The 26,405-nt window shown below is 43.1% G+C and overlaps 1 protein-coding gene across 1 annotated transcript; it reads left to right on the top strand.

Moving 5' to 3' along the window:
• Positions 1-2,557: 2,557 nt before the first annotated feature.
• PDCL2 (phosducin like 2) lies at positions 2,558-24,710 on the top strand. Its single transcript, XM_077816165.1, has 7 exons — positions 2,558-2,586; positions 4,958-5,132; positions 7,287-7,407; positions 8,962-9,052; positions 10,563-10,706; positions 17,982-18,190; positions 24,535-24,710. The coding sequence occupies exons 1-7, from the start codon at positions 2,558-2,560 to the stop codon at positions 24,708-24,710; spliced, it is 945 nt and encodes a 314-aa protein (XP_077672291.1).
• Positions 24,711-26,405: the final 1,695 nt, after the last annotated feature.

Consider the following 26,405-nt stretch of genomic DNA (forward strand, 5'->3'; position numbering starts at 1 on the left):
GTGGACTTCGGGGGAGCATTCATGAATGGCCAGGAGTCAGAGCACTGGTCTCAGGGCCTAAGGCATTTGCACGGTTGAGTCCTGTATCCCAAGAAGAGGGGCTAGACAGGAGGTCTTCACCCGGGAGAGTGCCTCAAAGGCCCAGAGTTAGAAATGGTGACTGAATGGTGCCCAGATGCGTCTGGCTTGGAAGTATGTGGGGTACGACAGACCAATTGACAGTCCATGAGGGGGACTCAGCTAGGTCTGTAACAGTGTGGTTTTTCAACCAATCATGTTAAAAGAGTGCAAGTTTGTGTATATACAGGGTCTAAGGGGGAAAAAAATGACAGGACCCATCAGAAGCTCTATGTACTGTTGGTCAATGAGTGAGTGACAAAACAAATGTGAGGCTTGATCCTGCAGTCTTTTCTCAAGCAAAATTCCCAGTGAACTCAGTGGAAATATTCCAAAATAAGGATTAGTCAAAGTTTGCCTCCTCTGTACCACATAGTGGTTGTCTTCATTATAGATTTTGCTTTCCACTTCTAGCAGCTTCTATAGGTGCAGCATGTAGAGAAATCTGCATGTATATCTGGACATTACTTGAGGTATTAAAAAAAATGTTTTCCATGAGCATGAGGAGATGTCATATTGTAGTGCACTGACCTTTGGCTTTCCATTTGTAGTACTTCAGGACAGCTTTTTCAAATCTCCTTTTCAAATGCTATAGAGAAATAAAGTTTCTTCTTTGAGTGATGTCCCGGTGAGTACTCCACTTCAAGTGATTGTGCGCCCCTGCGCCTCTAGTCAGAGAATTTCAACAGCAGTACTTGGTTGGGCCACACATGCGCTCGCCCCATCTTGCACCTTGTTGGTGCTGACTGCAAGTTATCTTGGGCTGTTGTTACAGCGTAGTTCGGGGGGAGCATAGTGAACTGGCTTTGACTGGCTGGGCTGGTTTGCAGCCACTCGACTGAATAAACAAGAAAAAAGATAAGGAGATTTATGTGTGGGAATAGAAAAACAGTAGTGTTTCCTGCCAGAGCCTGCTTGTGGATGTACACCCCCCCGCCGCCCCCTTAGAAGGAGATGATGATTAAAAACGGCTATGCGAATTGCTTTAGATGAACAGTCTCACCTGCAGACCCTGGCCTTGTGAGTGCCCAGGAATTCCCCATGCTGAAGCAGCGCCTGCTATAAGCCCTCAAGGACAAGGCTGGAGGGTCTGGGACTGTCCGTAGCAGAAGGGGCATAAGCATTGTTGCTTGCCTGCTTGCTTGGTTGCTGGAAAGCACGTATTTAGTAACACGTGAAGGCTGGGAAGCTTATTATACTTTGGCAATAAAACCAGTTATACTTATGCACCTGATGTGGCTTCACTGAGTGTATCCGAGCCCACGCCCTTTGGGTCGACATACCTGTAGCGGCGGTTAACTAGCATTGTGCGGCCAACGCCCCCTCAGTTCCTTCTTTAACCTGAGTTGGAGCTTCGGCAGTGCCTCTGCATAACTTACCTTTAGATATAGGATTAGCGCTATAGTACAGTAGATAGAATAATTAGTTAGCATTTGTTCCCTTTTTTCCTTTTTTCTCCCCATTAAAAATACATATATCTTATTTTTATTTTTACATTTCATTCACCCCTCTTGGGGACAATTTTACCTGAGAATACCCAGGTCTCCTGGCTTTAAATGTTGCCTCTCCTGCTGAGAGGCAATTTCAGTCTCAGACAGACATTCCCAGTGTGTCAACTGCTTGGGGGGTAATGCACGTATATCAGAAGTGTTCCCATTGCCACAATCTTAAGGCCCATGCCAGGAAAGTGAGGGACCTTAAACTTAAATGAATTCTTATGGAGAAATCTCTCTGCCTAGCCTCTGATCCGGGACCACAAACTTCTCCTGGTCATCAGTTGCCTATTTCAGTTTCTGACAGACCTCCTCCACTGACTCTGCATGGGAGGGACCTGTCTCCCAGAAAAAGGGCAAAGAAGAGAGCTTCCACTTCTCCTACAAAGGGAGCCTCGGAAAAGAAGCGTTCTTCAACTTTCTCCACATCCTCAGTATTGACCGCACTGCAGCTAAGTACCTACAGGTCAGCAAGATCTTCTGGTACAGCAGATAACCCCTAAAGCCTAAGACCCTAAGTGGGCAGGCTCTCAGAAGGACAGCAGAGACAAGACTGCCCTTCTACTACAGCACTGACTGCAGCAGCTAAACACTCAGTACCGAGCACCTTTGGCACCGCCTCAGCTTACGGCACCATCTTCTGGCTCTCTGGCACATAGCGCAGAGACAGCGGTGCCAGTCTATTTTACCTCCTTTGGTACAGACATCCATGGCACTGATCTTCCCAGTACCGCAACAACTTACGGTTCCACAACAGTTACTGCCAATGCCATCTTCAGTACTGAGATCTCTTGGAATGCAGCAGTTTCTTTGACGTAAGGATCTAGTAGTTGCTCCGGCACCAGTATCACCTCTTCTCAGTACCAATATAGCGTCGGTACATTCAGCACTGTTACACACACCAACAAACAGATTTGCCCCTCCTTTTTCTAGGGAGGAGGGCGACGATGAGGAAGGAGATGTTTATTCGACGTTGGTGAGGACTCATCTGGAGTACTGTGTCCAGTTTTTGGGCACCACACTACAAGAAGGATGTGGATAAATTGGAGAGAGTCCGGCGAAGGGCAACAAAAACTATTAGGGGTCTGGAACACATGACTTATGAGGAGAGGCTGAGGGAACTGGGATTGTTTAGTTTGCAGAAGAGAAGAATGAGGGGGGATTTGATAGCTGCTTTCAACTACCTGAGAGGTGGTTCCAGAGAGGATGGTTCTAGACTATTCTCAGTGGTAGAAGAGGACAGGACAAGGAGTAATGGTCTCAAGTTGCAGGGGGGAGGTTTAGGTTGGATATTAGGAAAAACTTTTTCACTAGGAGGGTGGTGAAACACTTGAATGCGTTACCTAGGGAGGTGGTAGAATCTCCTTCCTTAGAAGTTTTTAAGGTCAGGCTTGACAAAGCCCTGGCTGGGATGATTTAATTGGGGATTGGTCCTGCTTTGAGCAGGGGGTTGGACTAGATGACCTCCTGAGGTCCCTTCCAACCCTGATATTCTATGATTCTGTTCTTCACACCGCTCTTCACTCATCCAGGGAATCATCAGACCAGATCTAAAGGAACAGCCAGGGCACTGTTCCAGAGCTGGCACTCAGGGATAGTATGGGCATCCATGGATGCCACCACCAATGCCATTCCCACCACAGTGGCCATATTGGGACTTGTGGGCAGTATATAGGCAACATTATTTCAAGCGTCCCAGTATCTCCAGGGAAAGACAGAAAAGCTCCCCATTGGAGTCAGAGACAGGACTCTGTGAACCCCCTGAGGGACTTTTGAGGAAACAGAGGAGGCTTTAGACCAGGAGGCCACTCCTCCAACTAACACTTCCTCCTCTTCAGACAGTTTGTTTACATTTGCATGGCCGCCCGCAGCTCCCAGTGGCCGCGGTTTGCTGTTCCCGGCCAATGGGAGCTGCAGGAAGTAGCGGCCAGCACGTCCCTGCAGCCCACGCCGCTTTCCACAGCTCCCATTGGCCGGGAACAGCAAACCGTGACACTAAGAGCTGTGGGCAGCCTTGCAAATATAAAGAAACTGTCTGGTGGCCTGCCAGAGGATTACCCTGATGGGCCACGTGCAGATTGCCCACCACTACTTTAAATGGGCTGCAGATTGCCCACCACTACTTTAAATCAAGATTTGAGGACTTCAGTAACTCAGTCACAATTTATATGGGCCTATTGCAGGAGTGGGTGGATGGGATTCTCGGGCCTGCGATGTGCAGGTCAGACTAGATGATCATGATGGTCCCTTCTGTCCTTAAAATCTCTGAGTCTAAGATCATATTGATAGGGTCAGCATTATCCTATATGAAGAAATCTCCATGGGTTTGGTGGGGAGTGAAGGTACAGAGAACAATTCTCCTCAGGCCCCACACTGAACCCATCTGTGACCATCCGGATGTGAATAGATTATACACGTGTAAATGTGACATTTTGATTTTGTAGGGTTTTTTTTAATATAATTTTGAAGGATAATAAACATTTTTAATTTTAAGCACTCTTTTCTATTTTTAGCAATTTAAATTTTCACAGTTGTGGGACATTATGGGTCGTGGTCAGACAATAAATATTTATTGACTGTAGACATTGAGATTCAAAAAGTTAAAGCTTGATAACCATTAAAATACCAATTATCAACATCATGTCAGAATATACAAAGTAAATATCCTTAAGGCAAACTCTAATAAGTTCTCAAGCAGCACTTTTTTTACTTTGTTTATCTGTACATTTCTGTTATTGATGGAAACATTTTTGTATTGATTTGTGTGTGTGCAGTAAAATCTATGTTTACTGATAAAAATCTAATTTTTCCAAGTTTACATATGTGCCTCTGTGGAGTTGGAAGGAGAGAAGGGGATGATGCCACTCAAGCTTAGCCGTTGCCCACTTACAAATTTTGGCTCATTCTTCTAGGCTTGTTGTTTTCCTGCCCTCTACAGGTAAAGCTGCATTATTTGGCTCCTTATCAGTTGCTGAAATCTGAGCAGCTTTTTATTATGTCTATGTAGGTTATAACTTAAATAAGCCAAAACATTTTGTTCTGTTCTGAAATATTAGTGTAATTTTCCTACAATACAAAAAATTTTGTGGAGAAAATGTGATTATAGAATAGAAATGAAACACTAAAGATATTTTCATTGCTTCATTGTTGGTCAGTATTTAAAGGTAGAAAGTGGACTTAAATTTGTTTAGAATATATAGCAACAGTCAAAATTGTCATTTAATTTCCCATTTACTTCAATTTTAGTTGTGAGCTTTTAGACCCCACTTGAGAAATCATGAATCAGACTAATTTTTATGCACAACAGAAAGATTAAATGTCATTTATTCTTAAATCCACACTTACAGTTCAGCAGCATATGAAAAGCTAATAGAAGTTGCTAGCCTAGCTGGAAGACTTCGTGACAAAATGACTAAATTCAAAGAAGGGAAGAAAAATACAAAAATTGATCTTTCAAGTGGTACAGCTAATCATTTGAGTGAAATTGTAGTTTTTAGTTCGAAATCTGAATACAAGGACTTTGTAATGGGAACCAGTGCAGGGGTTTTTTAGGGATGGATTCTTTCCCTCATCTTAGCGGCTGGGCACTGGGTACTTGCAAAAGCTAGATTATAGTAGTGACTGCAGCCCCCTGAGATGTCACATTTCATAGATTCCAAGGCCATAAGGGACCATTGTGATCATCTAGTTTGACCTCCTCTATAACAGCAGGCCATAGAACTTCCCCAAAATAATTCTTATTGCATATCTTTTAGAAAAACATCAAATCTTAATTTAAAAATTGTCATTGTTCCAATGATTATGTACTTTCACCATTAAAATGTACACCTTATTTCCGGTCTGGATTTGTTTAGCTTCAACTTCTACCCATTGGATCATATTATACCTTTCTCTGCTAGACTGAAGAGCCCATTATTAAATGTTTGTTCCCCGTGTAGACACTTACAGACTGAAATCAAGTTATCACAACCTACTGTTCATTAAACTAAACAGATTGAGCACTTTGAATTGCTCACTATAAGGCATGTTTTCTTATCCTGCAATCATTCTCATGGCTCTTCTATGGACTCTCTCCAATTTATCAATGAAGATTCTATGAGAATTGCATGGACCACTACTACACACCTGCCACTCCTAAATCTTCAACACTCCTCTTCTGTGTTCATGTAGAGATGACATGAAATGGTACTCAAGGTTCTGTGAAGTCTCCCTGTACAGCCTCTCCACTTTCTTCTTCTTGCCTGGTGGTACTGTTGCATTTTCTGTCTTTTGGGGCTTTCTTAGGTATATATTCCCCTAAGTGCTAAAGGAATGATTTCACCCTTAGCAAACTTTGAGATATATATATATTTAGCAGGTTTCAGACTAGCAGCCGTGTTAGTCTGTATCTGCAAAAAGAAAAGGAGGACTTGTAGCACCTTAAAGACTAATAAATTTATTTGAGCATAAGCTTTAGTGAGCTACTGCTCACTTCATCGGATGCATTCAGTGGAAAATACAATGGGGAGATTTATATACATAGAGAACATGCCCCCCCTCTCTCCTGCTGGTAATAGCTCACCTTACCTGATCACTCTCTTTATAGTATGTATGGTAACACCCATTGTTTCATGTTCTCTGTGTATATAAATCTCCCCACTGTATTTTCCAGTGAATGCATCCGATGAAGTGAGCTGTAGCTCACGAAAGCTTATGCTCAAATAAATTTGTTAGTCTCTAAGGTGTCACAAGTCCTCCATATATTTTAGCATTTGGGTGGTGGGATTTTAGACTGTGACACGTTTGTGGAATGGTTTATGAGCATTTACCCAACAAGCAAAAAAAGTAAATAGCATTCATTATGTGAAAGCTCTTGTGTAGTGTTCTTGTTCATAGGTATCATATTCCTTCCCAGGGATTTCATGTTGGTTCAGGTGTTTATAAAGCACTTTTTTTGTATAACCTTTTGTCTTATATGTTAAAACAGTGCTATTTATTTCCACCATAAAACTTTGTGGCATTTACAAATAAGGTAGTATATCAGAGTCAACTGTACATGTTTTGATTAACTACCTAATTTAGAAATCTGTTATGACAATAAGTGAATATTTTCTTGTTGTCCATATCTGAAGATATACATCAGTTGTCCTACTCTGATGTTCCATCATTCCAAAATAAATCGTTATAATAAACAGATGCTTCTGATAGCATAGATAATGTCAATGACATAAAAACATAATTTTGTCAAATTGCAAGCGGCTTCTTTCTGTTGAGCGTCCCGTTGGTGTTGCCATATATTTTAGAATTCCACATTCATGTGTTCTATATTATAAAAAGGAACCATTTGTCATAGTATTTATGGTGGCTTCTTAATGTTAATACTGATTTAAGAGAAAGTTTATTTTTGTTTTCAATTTTTTATGCTTGATTTTACATTTCATATTCATAAATTAAATATTTCCTCCTTAGCAATCAATACAGAAGTTGTGATATCAAGTTCTCTCCTGAACAGAATAGTCCATGAATGTATTGCTGTCTTTTCTTTGCCCAGACTTGGTTATAATTTTGACCTATTTTATTGTAATGTCATGCCCTTTATTATATGTCAAAGTGCAAAAGGGAACGTTCTTGTTTAAACAAAAATATGGGAGTAGATTAATCTGTTGATTTTTGTTTTGTTCCATAATTTCAAAATAGGATCCAAATGAAGATACGGAATGGAATGACATATTAAGAGATTTTGGAATTCTACCTCCAAAAGATGAGCCAAAAGATGAAACTGAAGAAATGGTTTTACGTTTACAGAAAGAAGCAGAGGGCAAGTAAAGTTTAAAATGTATGCTCTTAATATAGCAAAATGAAGATCTGAGGATTCTTCAGAAACATTTATCATGACACAAAAATTCTAAGATAATTCTACTCTGAAAAATAGAATACTTTGGTTATTTTATTTGGTAGTGTTTTTTATTTTTAATTTTCATTTATTTGTGTTTGAGATGGTTATTTTATTCAGTGCAATATGCTTGTAAAATAACAGAATAATAGCACAATAAAATATATAGATGTGCTAATAACAAATATTACAGTACATGGTATGTAAAATAACAAATCAATAATTCACCTTTGGAAAGAAAAACCACAGGGTGGTTAACATAAGCAATATTGACGTTCAGACAAACTACTGATCAGTTATCCACCCACACAGGCTGGTAAGAACAAAGGGGATCGAATCAGAAAATCAGTCTTCAGGAGGAAAATATGTCTCAGAAAATTATCTTCTTGTCACTGATTTCCAGTACTGCAAACTCCCCATGTGTTTTGTGTATCTAGCACTGCAAAACAAATTTTTACACAGTGTATGTGACCCAAAATAATAAGGGCAAAATTTTCAAGAGACCTCTGAATTTGTGTCCACTGCTTGGCACATCAAATATTTTCATACCCTATTACCTCAGGGGCCTAGTTTGCATGCCCACATCTATCGTGCATATGCTTACACGTGTGTTTAACTCTGTGCCAGGAGGTTCAATAAGACTACTCATTGTGCAGAGTTAAACACATTTTAGTGTTTGCAGGATTGGGGCCTAGGTAGTTATGCTTATCTAGTCAATATGTGAACCCAAAGCAAAGATGTACAGTGCCTCAAAACATCCATGTGCACAACTGCTAGTGCCAGTGTAGAGACTGCAGGCTCAATTCTGCCCTCTTCCTCAGCTTTGTTTGATGTAGGTTTTGGGAGGTTGTCAGGAAGCTATTTACAGTTCCCTGATTCTGTGCCAGCCATCCTAGCATGAGTTAGAGCAGTCTAGGGAATCTTATCTCAGTGGAGGATTCGTGGAGAGGAGCAGAATTATGTCATGCCCCTGCCTCGTTCCCACTCTGCCTCCTCCGACTCCCAGCATGCCCTTTATATTGGTGGTGGGGATGCAGCTAGTGTAGGAGCTAGCGCAAGTTGCTTTAAGACACTGGGAGTTTCGCCTGTTGTAGGGGGAATTCTCTGTTGGCCGCTTCTGGCCAAAATCCAAAGACTTTGCGTTACCTGAAAGATGCAAAATGGCTGGAACAAAATGGGAAATCTGAGGCTCCTATGAAAATTTAACCCAATACAGACATGTGTCATGCTGTCTGAGAGCAACATAATATGAAAATGACAAAGCATATAAAGTAACTTATAGTTACTCAAACTTCAGTTATTTTTCTCTTTCTTGCACAAGGTTGCTCCAGTGTTGGCCAAATTCATAGGTGAGACATGAGATGTTTTTCACACTGATATTGCTCTCCTGCCTGAATGTAAAGATTCTGCACATAACAATATTGAAATATGCATAGTTTTTAGTGGACAAAAGCTGACTATTTGGCTTGTTCTTTTTAGTGAAACCATATGAAAGAATGACTCTTAAAGAACTAAATGAAGCTGAAGATGACTTTGATGAGGATGATATGAAAGCTCTTGAAATGTATAGGTACAGTAAGATGTTTCTTGCCATATTCACAATACATATTGTTATTTAGGATGTTTCACACATATGGGATAAAGAAAAATCCCATCCACAAACTGAAAGGAAGAAAATCTACCTACATATTTATATATTTGAAAATTAAATATTCAGCTAAAAATTAATACTATTAGTTAGAAAAATATTACTTTGCCTTCTGGATGGTATTGTATAACGAGTACTCAGCTCCGTTACAGGGAGATGCTTACAGAGAGAGAAGCTCTCTCAAGACCATGAGAAAAAATCTCCCAGAGACCACCAGCCAGAAGGGGGAGGACTGTGTAACCCCTGAGCCCAATGTAAGAGACACAATTCACATTTATTTTGGGTTTGACAAAGTAGAACCAAGCAGGGGAATTTTGTCTTACATTCATTTGAACTGTGTCGAATTCTTAAAGGGGCCTGAGAGAAGAGAAATTGAGGCAGGGATTACCTGCAACATGACATTAGTTCAGTAGGAGGCATGCCTTGCAACAGATGTATACAAAATAAATGTACCAGTGTGATAAAGTTATCCACTTGAACTAAAAAACAGAACTGGATTTGAACCATGCCCATTATAGTATACTCCTGTATTGTTAGACTGCTAAAATAGTAGCAATTTAGAAATACTAGACTGGTGTTGATTCCAACTTTCTACTGCTATTTTATGAGAGAAAGAAAGAATTTTAAAAGAATGTTCTCATGAAATCACAGAGTTGTGCACCTAAATCCTCACACATCATGGTAAGAATATATTAAACATATTTTGTTTAATACTTTTTAAAAGAAAAAGCTGCTGACTTAAGACAATGACATGGTTTATTTCAATAAATTTTAATAAATATTGGCCCTTGGCTGTGAATTTTTCTCACTTTCTACATTGTCATTATTTTTATAAATGAAGACTGCCACCTGGTGCTTTTGCATTCAAATTTTCATTACAAAATTGTGCACCAGTAAGGTATTAAACTCTGGGTTACTTTACACAATACATAATTTTGTTTTCAAATTCATAAAAACATTTGTGGCCTTTTTTGAATTTGTGGTGTTTGCCTTTTCTTCACTGCAGTAGCAATACAGACATGTAATCTGTTGCGAAAACTTTCTTTTCCTTAATATTTTATATCCTTAATGTTCCTTAGAGTGATGTAAGTACATATAATTTCTTTCCTATCTTCAAGTGTTGTCTCACTAACTAAATGCCAGCACTGAAGCCTTCTAGCACAAAATTATTCCATTAAAACTTAAAGACATTCAGATATAGATTATTAAAAAAATTGGCACCACATTTCAAAAACAGTTGCCACTTTTCCAAAATGTACAGCAGTATCTATCTAAAAGCAGGATGAAGTACTAAAAGCTGAAAATCATGGTTGTAATATTTCAAACATAAATGATGATGGGTTTATTCAAAGGAACTAAGAGATACAAAATTGATATTACAGTAAATTAAATATTAAAAAAATGTACCAAATAATTTTTATTTCTGAAATAGGCAACAACGGTTGCAAGAATGGAAAATTCTTCAGAAAAGACAAAAATATGGGGAGCTGAGAGAAATTTCTGGTGAGCAATATGTGAAAGAAGTCACAAATGCTCAGAAGGATGTGTGGGTTGTAATTCATCTATATAGATCAAGGTAATGCTATGATTATATTTTTTCAAAAGTATTTAAGATTCTAAAATACTTAGCAAAAAAAGATTCAAGATGATGAGATGATAAGAAAGACGATATATGCAAAATAGTTTACCATATCCTCACTACGGGGAAAAGAAATCTTAGAAAATAGGATTTCTCCTGTGTTGGTCCTCCTTGCTCCATCAGTGCAATACATAGGATTTCTTCACCTTTGACTCACATAGAGGTAATGCAAAAGATCTTTCTTGCTAGCTACTGTTGGCACTTGGCAGACATGAATTGTGCTGGAGGGCAAACGTTCCTCTGCAGCCCTCCTTCAGGGTTCCACTCTAAGGATTTTGCTGCCTTTTTTTTTTCTTTCATTCTCTCACTCCAGCAGATCAGCAGTGTGGTAGGGTGAGGTTCTTTCCTGAAGGACTAAGGTACGTCGACTCCAGCTACATTATTCATGTAGCTGGGGTTGCGTAGCATAGGTCACATTACTGCAGTAGTGTAGACATAGCCTCACTCCCCTCGCCCGAGTAAGAGAAGATCATGCTCTGACCGGGATGACACTAAAAAGAGAGTGGTCCCTTCCACAGCTCCTGAGATGCAAACTGCAGGAATGCCGTCCCCAGCTAGAACCGTGGTACTAACTGCTTCTGACAGGAGCCACAAGGCTGCTCCTAGACTGACTACCTCAGCCCCTGATAGTAAGTCTAAGGACCATGCCGAGGTGAAACAGCAGCTATTGGTGCCATCGCCTGTTGTGGGTGACCAAAGTGAGCCCTTTACCCCCTTCGTGGCTCCGGGTTCCTTTCTGGTGCCTAGGATGCCGTTGACACCGGCACCTGCAAAACAGCTGGCTCCAGTGAAGCCCTTGGCCCCAACACTACGCACTGCCCTGAAGCTCTCGGCTCGGAGAAAGACTCCAGCACGGTTGCAAACTCCTACTAAAGCTGACTCCGAAAAGCTCTCTGGCACCATCTGTTGACTCTTTTCCATATCACACCAGGGCACCCTGCTCAACACAGGCACTGAGGAGAGATCACCCACAGGAATTCACACAGCTGTCAGACTTCACTATATCTGACACTCTGGATTCTCCACTCCTCAGACAGGAGATGTCCCAAGTCTCACACACTTCTCAATCAATACACTCTTCACGTTCTTCAACAGAGACAGCACCTTCTTTCCTTAGTGATGTTGAGGAGGATGAGGGTGATTATCAAGACTCTCTTGCCCCATCAACATCAGGGCAATTGACACCAACTTACCAGCCTTACCCTGCCACAATTCAGGGCACCCAGCCTTTTCTGGGGCCCCCATGGATGCAACCATATATTCCTTTTCCCTCTAACTGGCCACATTGGGGCCCCTGGGCCATGTATAGGGCACAATTTGGTAATCCCCCACCGTTACAAACACGCCAGCCTCCATCAATCCCCTCCTCAACAATCTCTCGACCTCCAGAACCACAGCCTCCACAAATATCACCACTGGAAGAGGAACTGGAAGGAGAGCAGGATGTTTTCTTCATCCTCACTTGATGAAGCCATCATGCCAGCACCTCCCACAGTGGCTGATGATTTTTGTCACTTTCAGGAGTTGTTTCGTAGAATGTCTGACACCCTAAACATCCCATTTGAGGAGGTCAAGGAATAACAACATGAACTGATTGACACTCTCCATACCTCCTCAACAACAAAAATTGCCCTACCTATTAATGGTGCACTACTTGACACTGCAAACCTTCTTTGGCAGACTCCAGCCTCTATCCCCTCTAGATGCAGATGGGCTGCCATAAATATAAAGGGAAGGTAACCACCTTTAAATCCCTCCTGGCCAGAAGAAAAACCCTTTCACCTGTAAAGGGTTAAGAAGCAAAGATAACCTCGCTGGCACCTGACCAAGATGACCAATGAGGAGACAAGATACTTTCAAAGCTGGAGGGGGGGAAACAAAGGGTCATCTCTGTCTGTGTGTTGCTTTTGCTGGGACCAGAGCAGGAATGCAGGTCAGAACTCCTGCAAAGAGTTAGTAAGCAATCTAGTTAGATATGTGTTAGATTCTGTTTTGTTTAAATGGCTGATAAAATAAGTTGTGCTGAATGGGATGTATATTCCTGTTTTTGTGTCTTTTTGTAACTTAAGGTTTTGCCTAGAGGGATTCTCTGTGTTTTGAATCTGACTACTCTGTAAGGTATTTCCCTTCCTGATTTACAGAGGTTTTTCTTTTTCTTTTTCTTTGATTAAAATTCTCTTTTAAGAACCTGATTGCTTTTTCATTGTTCTTAAGATCCAAGGGTTTGGGTCTGTGTTCACCTATGCAAATTGGTGAGGATTTTTATCAAGCCTTCCCCAGGAAAGGGGGTGTAGTGCTTGGGGGGATATTTTGCAGGGGAGACATTTCCAAGTGGGCATTTCCCCTGTTATTTTTGTTAGACACTTTGGTGGTGGCAGGATAAGTTCCAGGGACAAATGGTAAAACAGTTTGTACCTGGGGGAAGTTTTAACGTAAGCTGGTAAAAATAAGCTTAGGGGGTCTTTCATGCAGGTCCCCACATCTGTACCCTAGAGTTCAGAGTGGGGAAGGAACCTTGACACGGGCAGATACGAAATATTATGTACCTGCAAAAAATGCTAAGTTTTTATTTTTACATCCTGCCCTGAATTTCCTTGTGGTGAATGTGGTGCAAGAGAAGGGCCATCAATGCCAATCCTGATCCAGTATCCTGACCGAGACTGGGAATGTGTAGATCTCCTGGGCAGAAAATCCTATAAATCTGCTACCCTCCAATTTCAAATTTCCAACTATGAGGCCTCTTATGGCCAAATATGATTATAAAAATTATTCTAAGCTGGAGGAACTTTTGCCAGAATCTGCCAGAGGAAAAAAGGGAACAATTCCTGCCCCTCATTTTGGAAGGTGACTTAATAGCCCACCCGGCCCTGCAGGCCTCCCTGGACTCAGCTGACACAGCTGCCTGATCCATTGCTACTGCGGTAGTAACGGGACGTGCATCATCGTTGCACCTTTCAGGATTCCCTAAGGAGGTGCAAAATATGGTTAAGGATCTCCCTTGTGAGGGACAAAATCTCTTTTCTGAGCACACAGACAACTCCCTACAGTCACTGAAATACTCCCAAGCCACTCTACAATTTCTTGGTATATATGCACCACAGCCAAAATGAAGATCAGGGAAATATCAGCTCCCTCCATGATTTTACCTCAGCCATACTACCCACAGCGGCAGTTTGACAACCAACGCTGTCGTCACCGACCTCCCAACAGGCACAGACAATTGCCTGCACTAGGGACACTGTCGAAAACACCCTCTAATAAGCAGCAAATTTGAAGGTGTGGTCAAGGTCCAGAGAACCTCCTGCCTGCTCTAGTTGCCCCTACCATCTGTAACGCCATCTACACACTGACAGTTTGGCAACCACCTAGCTCCATTTTTACCATCTTGGATGCTCATTACCTTGGACAGGTGGGTCCTGGAAATAGTAATGGAAGGTTACTCCATCCCCTTCCTAGCTATACCATCCACCCAACCCCCGTCCCTGTCCCTCTTCAGGGACCTCGCTCACAAGCCCATCCTGTGGCGGGAGGTGAGACATCTTCTTCAACTGGGAGCCATAGAGTCAGTCCCTCCACAATACAGAGGATGCGGTTTCTACTCTCACTACTTCCTGATACAAAAGAAGTCTGGTGGTTGGCGCCCCATACTGGACCTTTGCAATCTCAACAAGTTTGTCAAACTACAATGTTTCAAGATAGTCAACCTATCCACCATCATCCCAGCACTGGAACAGGGGGATTGGTTCTTGGCCCTTGACCTACAAGATGCATACTTTCATATTGCACACCCTGCTCACAGACTTTTCCTATGATTGATTGTCGGCCATGGTCACTACCAGTACAGGGTACTACCCTTTGGACTATCCACAGCTCCCATAAGTTTTTCCAAAGTACTCACAGTGGTAGTGGCCTTCCTCTGCAAACAAGGCACCACCATTTTCCCAAATCTAGATGACTGCCTTCTCAAAGTGCCACCTGAGACCGAAGCACTCCGAGCAGTCCATGCTACAATGACCCTCTTTACAAAACTGGGCCTCCTTATCAATTTTGAAAAGTCCACACTAACTCCAAGGTAAACACTGGAATTCATTGGTGCTGTACTCGATGCCAAGCAGGCAAGATCGTTTTTACCACCTCACAGGTTCACAGCGACAACACAATCGCCCGAGCATGCCCCCAAATCTCAGCACGTACATGCCTCTAATTTCTGGGACATATGGCTGCAGCTACGTTTGTGGTCAGACACGCAAGACTGCACATGTGGTGTCTTCAGGGCTGGCTCCATACAGTATATCTTCCTCACAAACACAGCATTCAGAAACTCCTGTCCGTGCCAGCCCAGGTCAAGGACTCACTACTGTGGTGGAAGTGCCCTGACAGTGTCTGTGCTGGGGTCCCTTTTCTTCAATTTCCATCTACTATCATACTTACCACTGATGTCTCCCTCTTTGACTGGGGAGCGCATCCATGCAAGCACATTATACAGGGCAGATGGACGCCCACCAAGACCACCTTACACATCAGCCTCCTGGAACTGAGGGTGGTCCACAATGCCAACATTTCCTACCACTCCTCAGAAACCAGACTGTTCGAGTAATGACGGACAACCTCGCTTGCATGTATTACATCAACAGGTAAGGAGGTGCCAAGTCCCATTCCCTATGCTCAGAAGCGGTCAAGCTATGGAACTGGTGTATCCACAATGACATCTCCATCTCTGCTGCGTATCTCCAAGGACATCAGAACACGACCGTGGATACACCGAGCAGAACCTTCTTGCACGAGCATGAAAAGCAGCTTAACATGAGAGCACTACGACCCATCTTTTGCCAATGGGGTCATCCCACCATAGACCTTTTTGCCACTCAGGAGAACACCTGCTGTCCTCAGTTTTGTTCCAGACCAGGCCTGGGACGCGATTCACTTGGGTATGCATTCCTTATGAACTGGAATGTGCCACTTCTTTATGCCTTCCCTTTTCCCCTCCTGTTCCGAGTCTTACGCAAGATACAGGAAGATTAAGCTCTGGTTATACTAATAGTACCGACATGGCCACGACAAGTCTGGTACACGTACCTGCTTCGCATGACACTCTCTCAGCCTATAAACCTTCCCCGAGCATTGTGGCTCCTCTCTCAGGACAGGGGATGCATTCACCATCCCAATCCTCAGATGTTCCACCTGAAAGCTTGGCTCCTTCGTAACTCCAGGATTTGGAAATAACCAGTTCAGATTCAGTAAAACATATCTTGATAAATAGCAGGTGCGATTCTACCAGACATACCCTATTCCCCACAAGTGGAACTTTCCAACTTTGGTGTGGTGACAGACAGGTCGATGCAGCCTGCGCTCCATTACCTCCCATAATGGACTACCTCCTTCAACTCAAACAGCACGGATTGGCTTTTAGTTCTCTTAGAGTGCACCTGGCTGCAATTACTGCATTCCACTGCCCTGTTGAGGGATATTCAGTATTTGCACACTCCCTTGTCAAAAGTTTTCTTAAGGGTGTTCGAAACCTATACCCTGACCTACGTCCCTCCACCCAATCCTGGGACCCCAGCCTTGTCCTACGCTCTCTGACTAGACGTCCATTAGAGCCAATGGCAACCTGCTTCGTCTAGCAGTGAAAACAGCCTTTCTCATCGCGATTACTTCAGCATGACGCGTGGGAGAAATATCAGCCCTTATGGCATACCCGCCATATACAGTGTTTTATAGGACAAAGTGACCCTCCGTCCCCACCCAAAATTCCTGCCGAAGGTTATAACGTCCTTCTATCTAAATGAGCCTGTACACCTCCCCTCCTTCATTCCCAACCACACAACAATTACCAAGAAGCAGCTCTCCACACTTTAGATGTGAGACGCGCATTGTTGTTCTACTTGGATAGAACCAAACCGTTCAGGAACTCGCCATGCTTGTTCGTATCCATTGCCAAATGCTTTTAAGGCTCCGCCATGTCTAAACAACAGTTCTCTAAATGGATTTCCCAGTGCATACGCCTGTCTTACGAACTTCACAATAAGCAACCACCTGCCTCTATCCGGACACACTCCACACAAGCGCTCTCAACCTCCATTGCATTCCCCAATAACGTTCCCATAATAGATATATGCAGGGTTGCCACATGGGCGTCCTCTGATATGTTTGCCCAACATTATGCCATCTTGCAAGATTCCTTGATGGACACCATTCTCAGACGTAAGGTCCTGTCCTCGCGATACCAGCCACTCTGAAGTCCCAACTTTCCAGCTAGGGGCACTGCTTTATAGTCGCCTACAGTGGAGCACCCATGGGAACATCACTCGAAGAAGAAAGGGATACTCATCTTGTGCAGTAACTTGTGTTACTCATCTTGTGCAGTTCTTCGAGATGTGTGTCCCCACAGGTGCTCCACTACCTGCCCTCCTCCCCTCTGTTTCCAAGCTTAATGTTTGGGCTCTACGTTAGAGAAGAAGCTGAGGGCGGTTGGCCGCACAACACTATTTATATTACCCATGCACAGCACGGGGGAGAGGATGTGCGCATGTGCGGTCCAATGGGCACTGCTATTGAAGATCTCTGACTCCACACACAAAGGTGCTGCCGAACCTACAGTGGAGCACCCAAGGGGGGACACATCTTGAAGAACCTCAGTTATTGCACAAGGTGAGTAACCCTCTCTTGTGTTACAAAAATCCAGGCATGAAGGCCATGGACCAACATGATGTAGCCATACCACCATACTGAGATTTTCTTTTAAAATTTTACTTTATTTAGAGTTCTTTGGGGGGAAAATAATTTAAAATATCAAATGTAAAACTGTGAAACTGAATATCCAAATAAGAGTAAACGTAAGTGTATTAAAACCTCAAATACAAAAACTGCATTAAGTGGACACAGACTAAGGTTTGTCGGTGGTGGAAAAAAAACAAAACTCAGAACACATGGAACTTATATAGCAGTAATAACCAACAATATATGTATCTTGACATTCATGTAAATATTTTCAGTTTTTATTTCAACAGCCTTTTTCCATAAGACTCCTTGTAGGAGAAACCAGACAGGAAATCTGTAGTGGAAGTCCCATTATAGAGCAAAGTAGAAGCATACTGACTACATGTAAAAACTCTATTATTGAAAGGTTATTTGTATGGATTCTAAGTATTTTCTTGCATGTTTCAGACTGTTGTGTCAGAACTTTCATCAAACCTATCCATTCTTTTCTAGCATCCCAATGTGCTTACTAGTTAACCAGCATCTCAGCCTGCTAGCCAGAAAGTTTCCAGAAATCAAGTTTATCAAAGCCATTGTGAATAGCTGTATTCAAAACTACCATGACAGATGTTTACCCACAATTTTTGTGTACAGAAATGGTCAGATAAAAGGCAGGTTCATTGGAATTACTGAATGTGGAGGGACAAATCTTAAAATAGAAGGTAATATAACAAATATGTTCAAAATAATTTTATAGTAATCTAATGTAGTTAATAATCATCAATTCTTAAAATCACTTCTTGGGATAGAACAGTCTTTGATAGTGTTTTTGTACCTTAAACAGGAAAAATTAGGAATTAACTGTTAATAAAAGCTTCTGCATTTCTACTGTAGCACAAATATTAGTACGTGTTGATAGCTTGCAATACTATACATAAGGTAGGTATGGTGGGGATGGCACCTGTGTAACATCTGATCTTTCCTATGGAGGAGGATTTAATCTAAAAAAGGGTATACATTCACTCTTAAGTGTGAGTCCTCAACCCAGTTCCATGGGACCAGGCTATGCAGGGGCCTTTCCCATATACCCACCATTCCACATTTGGCTGCATGACCCCTACTGGGAGAAAACCTCATTTACTATCTGATGATCCCTTGACAAGCATTTTTGTCTTGTCCTAAACTATCCAAGTTCCAGTTCCATTTATATATATTCTGCAGCTATTGCAACACTGTTCTATCTGTCTCTATATTGTAGGTGCTTACTTGGTCCCCATTACCATAATATCTGAGCAAATCACAATCTTTTTAATGTATTTATCCTCACAACACCCATTTGAGATAAGGAAATACTATCATCTCCATTTTGGAGGGAGGAGACTGAGGCACAGAAAGACTAAATGACTTGCCTAAGTTCACAAAGGAAGTCTGTGGGAGAGAAGGGTTGTGTTATGTGTGCAGTGGATCACTTTTGTGTGGATAAGTCCACGTTCCTAAAAGCAGTGGGAAAAACTGAACCTGTTGTTTTGATTTCTTGTTCCCATCCTTAAATATAGTTCTTGGTGTTCTAATAGCACCTCTCTTTGAGACCCTGTGACGAAGTGGGACTGTTCTTAATGTTTTCTCTGAATATTGTGTGGGTGCCTCAGTTTCCCCTATGCGGTTCTTAAGTATCTAGGTGGTGGGATAAGGGTGTATGATTGTTGCAGAGCCCTAGAGGGCAGGTGTGTGCAGGGGTCTGGACCCAGAGAATGGCCAACACCCTGTTTCCTGGCAACTGATGGCCTGGCCCTTCCCCTCTGCAAGGTGAGAACTAAAGGGTTGAAGACAAAGAGATCAGGTGACCTCCTGGCCCGGGAAAGGGACAAAGCCCAGAGGAGGAGGGGCTGGAGAGAGTTTCAGTTGGGGCAGGCTGAGGACGAGGAGTGAAGTGCAGACGTGGTTGTCAGACTCACTGCCCCCCAAAATGGACCTGGCTGAGGGGTCCTGTTCTCTGTACCTACAAGCTCTGTTTTAGACCATGTTCCTGTCATCTAATAAACCTCTGTTTTACTGGCTAGCTGAGAGTCACGTCTGACTGTGAAGTTGGGGTGCAGGCCCCTCTGGCTTCCCCAGGAGCCCCGCCTGGGCAGACTCGCTGTGGGAAGTGCACGGAGGGACAGAGGATGCTGAGTGCTCCGAGGTCAGACCCAGGAAGGTGGAAGCTGTGTGAGCTTTTGCCCTGCAGACAGTCTGCTCACAGAAAGGAGACTTCACCAGAGTCCTGACTGGCTTTGTAGGGAGCAGTTCCAGAGCATCGCCCGGGGACTCCATGACAGACCCTTACGAGAAACACTGTTTACTTGAACCCAGGCTCATATCCTATGAAGCACACTAGACCTTAGTTATGCAGCAGAGATCCTGGAATTAAACAGCATGGATTCTCTCTCTCATGCAGTTAAATCAGTTTAGTGTTTTGTTTAACTTTTTTATGTTAAATTGAATTTTATTTATACTGCCCAAACTGTTAAGCTACCCATTTGCTGCACATTTTTGAACTGACAAAGATCTCCATTGTACAACATGTCAGGTGAAACCTGGAGGTTTTGACAGCTGTGAATGGGACAGTTACAGTTCTTAGCCCCCCAGAAGGCATGGAAACTAGTTTTGGTTTTGAAGAAGCAGTTGAGGCTTTTGGAACCCGGGAGGGGATGCATCTCTAACTTCCCACTTTTCAGCAGAGGAAGAAATTACATTAAGCTTTTGGGGTGGATGGAGCCTTGAAGTCCTTATTCCTCACCCAGCAACTTCTACACCACAATCTTTAATATCAGCAGCACAAAGGGAAGCAGTTTAAAACACTTCCTCATCATCTTCTGCTCCTACAACTTCTATTCCTGAGGTCATTCTGCACCAAAAAATTAAAAATTTTGCAAAATTCTGCAAATTTTATTTGTCAATAAATGTGGAGGCTCCAGCATGGCATTGGGAAGCACAGGCCACTGGCTCCACAGAGGTGGGAGATCACTGTGCAGCTCCCCCCTGGGACACAAACTCAGCCATGAGGCTGCACCCAACCCTAACACAGCGCAAGGACTGGGCCTACCCCAGAAATACTCCAAGGTCCTGACGCTCCATTTGGGCAGGCAGGCTCAGCAAGGCAGGATCCAAGTGTAGAGGGGCTTAGTGTGGGGGATCCAGGTGTGGCTTGAGAGGGTTCTGTTTGGGGCAAACTGGGTATGGGTGGCTCGGGGTGGGGGGGGATCTGGATGCACAGGGGCTTGTTGGGGGGTTCTGGTAATGGCAATGGTAATGGAACTCTGTAGGGGGGGCCAGGTGAAGGTGGTTGGGTTCAGCGTGTGGCGTCTGGTGGGTGTGGGGGTATAGAGCTCAGCAGGGGTGTCTGGGTGTGGGGGGCTCAGTGGGGGTCCAGATGCTGGGGGAATGGGTTGGGGATCCAGGTGTGGGTGGCTTGTCAGGGTGGTCCAGGTGCAGGGGGAGTGGGGCTCATCGTGGGGGTTCTGAGTGAAGGGAGTTGAGACTTGGCACAGGAATCTGGGTATGAGGGGGTCTGGATGCATGGCGGATGGGGGAGCAGCTCAGTGTATAGGGAAACCTTTCCCTGCAGCTGACGAGTGATGGGTGCAGGAAGCAGGGTTGGGGGGAGTTTTCAGAGCTTCCTGCAGCTGGGGGAGAAATCTGGGGGTGGGTTTAACCCAGCCCTGGATGCCCCGCAGGGGAAGAGGAAGTCCTGTCCTCTTTAGCCCAGCTGTGGTTAGTGGCTGAGCCTGGCACAGAGTAGGAGCCACCAGCTGGGTTTTCCCCAGTCCTGCCTCCTGCCCCACAGTGATTTACCTCTCTGCCGGCTGCCTTGGGCACCTGAAACATGTTGCTGGGGAGGGTCACATAACCACTCTTGTGGCTTCCCTTTGCTTCCCCATCACAAAGTTATTTTTCTGCAGAGAAGCAAAGAAATCTGTGGGGGACATAAATTCTGCACACACGCAGTGGCGCAGAATTCCCTCAGGAGTAAACTTCATTATCTTCTAGTCAATAGATTTGATATGATGCTTGATACTCCAGTCCCAGGCTTGTTTTCTAAACCTTTTCCTTCCCAGTAGGAAGACTACATCAGTCATTTCTTTTCAAAATGGAGTGGAATTACCATGGATCGCTGGGTTTTAGAGAGAACCAACCTGGATAATGTGATTCACTTCCTGTTTGTATTGAGTACCAACTTCCATTTCTCCATCCAATTTTAAGGTCATGAGCCAAGATATTCTAATGTGACAAGTGTTTTTTGTGTTCCTCAATTTTTGGGTACACAACTTGGGACATTCTGTGTGGGCTGATTTTCCAAAAGTGCTGAAAATTGAGCCTATTTAAAGTGTCATGTTAGGCACCTAAAGTGAGGCATGCAGAATCATTTGTCACTGTAGAAGATCATGTCTCCTGTTCACAGGATGCTTAAAGAAGAGATTCTCTTTGTGGCGAGGAACCACAGTAGTGGTACTTTGTTAGTTTCAAGGCAAGGAGTTCTACTCCCACTATTTTCATATTCCAAAAAGAAACAGTGGTCTGTGTCCCATCTTGGGTTTGAGAAGACTAAAATATATCAAAAGATTTATGGTCCAGGTAGCAACAGTAGCCTCTATCTCTCCCTTATGTGTTCAAAGCTCATTTGGGTTTCTTGTTTTAAAGAATGCACATCCGTATTTCCATCAAGGATGCTTATGAGAAAATAACTTGGTTTATATGCGACAAGCAATCATGTTCACTGCAGCTCTTTAGAAGGACACTGTCAGTTTGAGTCACATATGAACAAGTATGTTAAGGTGGACACTTCAGGTACTCAGGCACACATGAATGGGGCTAAAAAGCTGATTCTTTGTTCACAATAGCCATATTCACTTTGCTGCATGCCTGCTACTGTAACACACAGACTGGAGTAGTGGCTGTCTGCTACTGTTTTCCCTTTATACACGTTTGTAGAGATTTTGCACAGTTCATGAACCCATAGGCCATGCCCCTGTCCCACCACTACTATCCTGCTAACACCCTTCACTTCCAGAAAATGAGCTATTGTAGAGCTTGGCTTTGTGGCTTGTGGAGGCCTCTGAAATCATGCTATGTGCCCCCTATGTATCCAAGCCCCACTGTGCAGCTTAATTGTGGTGGTTCTGCTGTGTTGTGTGTTCTCTGTAGCTCTCAAGATTTTACCCTATACTTGTGCAAAAACTATCGGTGGAAATATTTCAGTTTTTCTAAAAATCTGTATTAACGGTTTATCCACAATTCAAATAAATCTCAATGTGGATAGAGGTATTGAGAAGCTATATTGGACTGCCAGTACTAAAATCTTCTATGCAATTTGTTTGCTGCACTAATAACATTTTTAATACTGGACATTCTGTGGTTCTGTGCCTGACTCTACATTTCAGATTTGCTCTCAGTAGAATTGTTGGTTTGTAAGAAATGGCAAAATAGGAAACTGTTTAGTTTCTTGGCCAATCCTTGCTCGATCTTCCATTGAATGGAAGGGTTAAATGATGTCCTGGAGTAATCCAGTTTGGACAAGGGCTGTTTTCTAAACAACTGTACTAATATAGACTGTCACCCCAGCAAGGTTCTATTGTAGTTTAACATGGCTTTTAATAGTTGGATGTAGACACACACCAACTCTTTCTATGCTCTAAACAAGGAGTAATTCAATGGAACTATAAATGTAAAGTTGGTAAAGTTGGTGCAAGACAAGAATCAAGCCCACAAATCCTGATACAATAGTAACTGTGTTTGAAAAGGATCTTCTTCGGCTATCCCTCGATGCGAGGATGATATCTGCCAAGGGGGTTCATTGGTGAGTTTTTAAGTGGCTGAGGAGACCAATTCTTTTTTTCCCACAGAAGTGACAGGTGTCATCTTGGAGAGACATAGTTGTTGGCTGAAGTGTTGTGCCCTCTCTTTTCTCCTCTGTCACTTCTCTGTCTCATGAGCACATCAGTTCTCCTCAAAGTGAGCTGTGGCTTGGTGTATGGTGTGGTGCCACTGTGTTCTGTTCTGCGCCAAGTCCTCCCAGTCTGTTGGGTTGATGCCTCCCTTTTTAAGATGTACTTTCGGTATGTCTTTGAAACTCTTCCGCTGTCCTCCGCAAGCCCTTCTTCCCTGACTTAACTTAACTGACTGAGAGAAGAGTACTTGCTTCGGGAGGCGAGTGTCAGGCATATGTACGCAGTGGCCAGCTCAGGGGAGTTGGTATTTCATGATCTGTGCTTCTATACTGCTGATGTTGGCTGCAGAGAGAAGGCTGATGTTAGTGTGTCAGTCTTCCCAGATGATCCTGAGAATCTTCCTGAGGCAGCGCTGCTGGAACCACTCCAGCCGCTTGAGATGTCATCTGTAGGTTACCCAGGTCTCACACCGATAGAGAAGGGTGGGGATGACAACTGCCTTGTAAACCAAGATCTTGGTACCTGTTTGTAGATCCCTATCGTTGAAAACTCGTTTGATGTGCTGGCACAGCGGATCCTGTATTCAATTTCTGTGTCAATGCTGGCTGTTTGGGAGCGGTGGCTGCCCAGGAATGGAAAATAGTCCACGTTTTCCAGGGGTCCTCTGCTGACAGTGATTTGTGGAGTTTGAAGAGTAGTTTGTGCAGGTGAGGGCTGGTAGAGTACCTTTGGTTTTCCCAATGTTGAGAGAAAGACCCTGGCTGTGATAGGCATCTGCAAAAAGATTTAGGGACAAGAATCAAGCCCACAAATCCTGTTATAATAATCACTGTGTTTGAAAAGGATATCTAGGTGGTAGAATGCCTTTTTCACAGTAGAAACAAAAAGACTCAAAAGGCCTATAGGTACCCAACTCCATATAATAGCTACTTGTGACATGGTGTTACCTGCATGTTTCACTTGTCATAGTTCATCTAATCTCTTTTTGATTGTCTGATTTGAAAATTCAATTACCAATCCGGTCCATTGGTACCTGTTAAAAAGCTTTTAACAATTTGCAAATTGTATGTATAAATGCATTTTGTTACTGTATCTGATTTTTTTTCAGTTCTTTGTTTTGTCATTATTTATTGTTACAGAGCTTGAATGGAAGTTAGCACAAGTTGGAGCAATAAAAACTGACTTAGAAGAAAACCCCAAACAAAACATTAAGGATATGATGATGTCTTCAGTTAGAAGTGCTTCTATTCATGACACCAACAGTGCTAGTAGGGACAATGATGAGACCAAATGTTACTCACACAGGAATTTTTAATGCTAGTACTCTGCATTGATGTTTTTATGTTTGGTCAACATATGTATGTTTATTACTGGTTTCATAAATCTGAAAAAATGCAGAGATTTGTTTTATATTTATACTTGCAGTTTAAACTTCTAGAAAATAATTAATATACTGTCTAAAGGCCAAATTCTACCCTTGAATATATACACATGGCTCATATTGAAGTGGGAAGGGCCTTGAATCTCCACTTCATCTAAGTTCCACTCAACTGGAATGGAGAGGTGGGGTCAGAGGGAGCTAACCGTTGCTTTCTGATTCAGGGCTGCCTGGCATCAGTACAAGTTGGGATTCATAGGGGTAATACTAACTAATGTCACTGGTTAACGACTGAGTGTAGTTGAACTCCACTCTGCCAAACCTCTTCCCCATTTCTCCCATCAAGAATCTGGCCCAAAGGATATTATAGGCACCCCCATCCAGGAGCAGGATTTAGCCCTTAATCTGTTGAATAAAGCAGATTTTTAGTACATGAGAACTGCATTTTGTAATCTTCTCCAATGTCAAGGATAATTCTCCAACTGTTTCTAATACTGACAATTAGTCTAAGTTTTCTTGAAGAGAAACTGATGCTTACTTCAGAGTAGTGCAGTGCATTGATGAACAAAGCCTAAAGTTATGGACGTAAATGAGCTGAAACACTTCCTAATTCAGCATTATTATTTATTGGGGCTATTTATTCAAATATCACATAATAATGTACTTCCATCATGCTGTCCTCATATCCTCAACTGAAAAAGTCTCACTGCGCTAATGAAGACTTCCCTATATAGAGTCTACTCAGGGCATGTCTACACTTAAAACGCTGGATCGGCGCAGCTTCACCAATGCAGCTGTGTTGCTGAAGAGCTTTAATGAAGATGCTCTAAGCCGACAGGAGAGCACTCTCCTGTTGTCTTAATCTGCCTCCCTGAGACTATGTCACTCAGGGATATGGACCAATATAGGTCTGTAGCGTAAACCTAAGATGGTTCATGGACTATATATGCAAAAACATCCAGCATTCAGTTCACACTCAGCACATGTACGATTGTACAGCTATATGACTGAGCAAAAACATAACAGGGTGTGCAGCTTCCTACTGGCCATTTCCTATATAGTAATAGATTCAAGAATCCATTAATATTTTTGCTCATAGTAATCTAAACAATTTTATATTGAGTCTGCTCATACATTCCATGCACTGCAGCTCATAGTACTTTCAATGCAATCAACTAAGAATGGTCCATTGGCAGCTGGAGTATTACTGCCTTATCTCATGCACTCCAGGGTGTTTTGGAGATTTTTCTGTTGGGATTCAAGATGAGTCTCAGAGACTTACAATTTCTTTCCTTTAAGCCAGGTTTCCTTATTATAGTGATCTAGATCAGTATTTTTCAGAGTTTGGGGCGCGACCCAGTACTGGGTCATGGCATGTAAGGCACTGGGTCACCTTTCTCAGCACCCAGGGAACCTAGCGGGTCTGGACAGCACCGCCGACCGGAACATTAAAAGTGCCGTCGGCGGTGCTGCCCAGCTAAGGCAGGTGAGTGCCTACCTGTTCTGACACCACGTTGCATCCCAGCTTCTAGGCAGGGGGGCCATGGGGCTTTGTGTGCTGCCCCCGCCTCGAGCACCAGCTCCACACGCCCATTGGCCCGTTCCCAGCCAATGGGAACTGTGGGGGAGGTG

The sequence above is a fragment of the Eretmochelys imbricata genome, chromosome 4 (assembly GCF_965152235.1).
Source record: "Eretmochelys imbricata isolate rEreImb1 chromosome 4, rEreImb1.hap1, whole genome shotgun sequence".
NCBI classification, from domain to species: domain Eukaryota; kingdom Metazoa; phylum Chordata; order Testudines; family Cheloniidae; genus Eretmochelys; species Eretmochelys imbricata.

What these genes read in the sequence shown, in the direction of transcription:
- PDCL2 (XM_077816165.1), top strand. Translation starts at nt 2,558, where the DNA reads ATGAGGAAGGAGATGTTTATTCGACGTTG. An exon ending in AATCTGAATACAAGGACTTT is followed by an intron (nt 5,133 to 7,286) that starts GTAATGGGAACC and finishes ATTTCAAAATAG; the next exon opens with GATCCAAATGAAGATACGGA. An exon ending in ATTCATCTATATAGATCAAG is followed by an intron (nt 10,707 to 17,981) that starts GTAATGCTATGA and finishes ATTCTTTTCTAG; the next exon opens with CATCCCAATGTGCTTACTAG.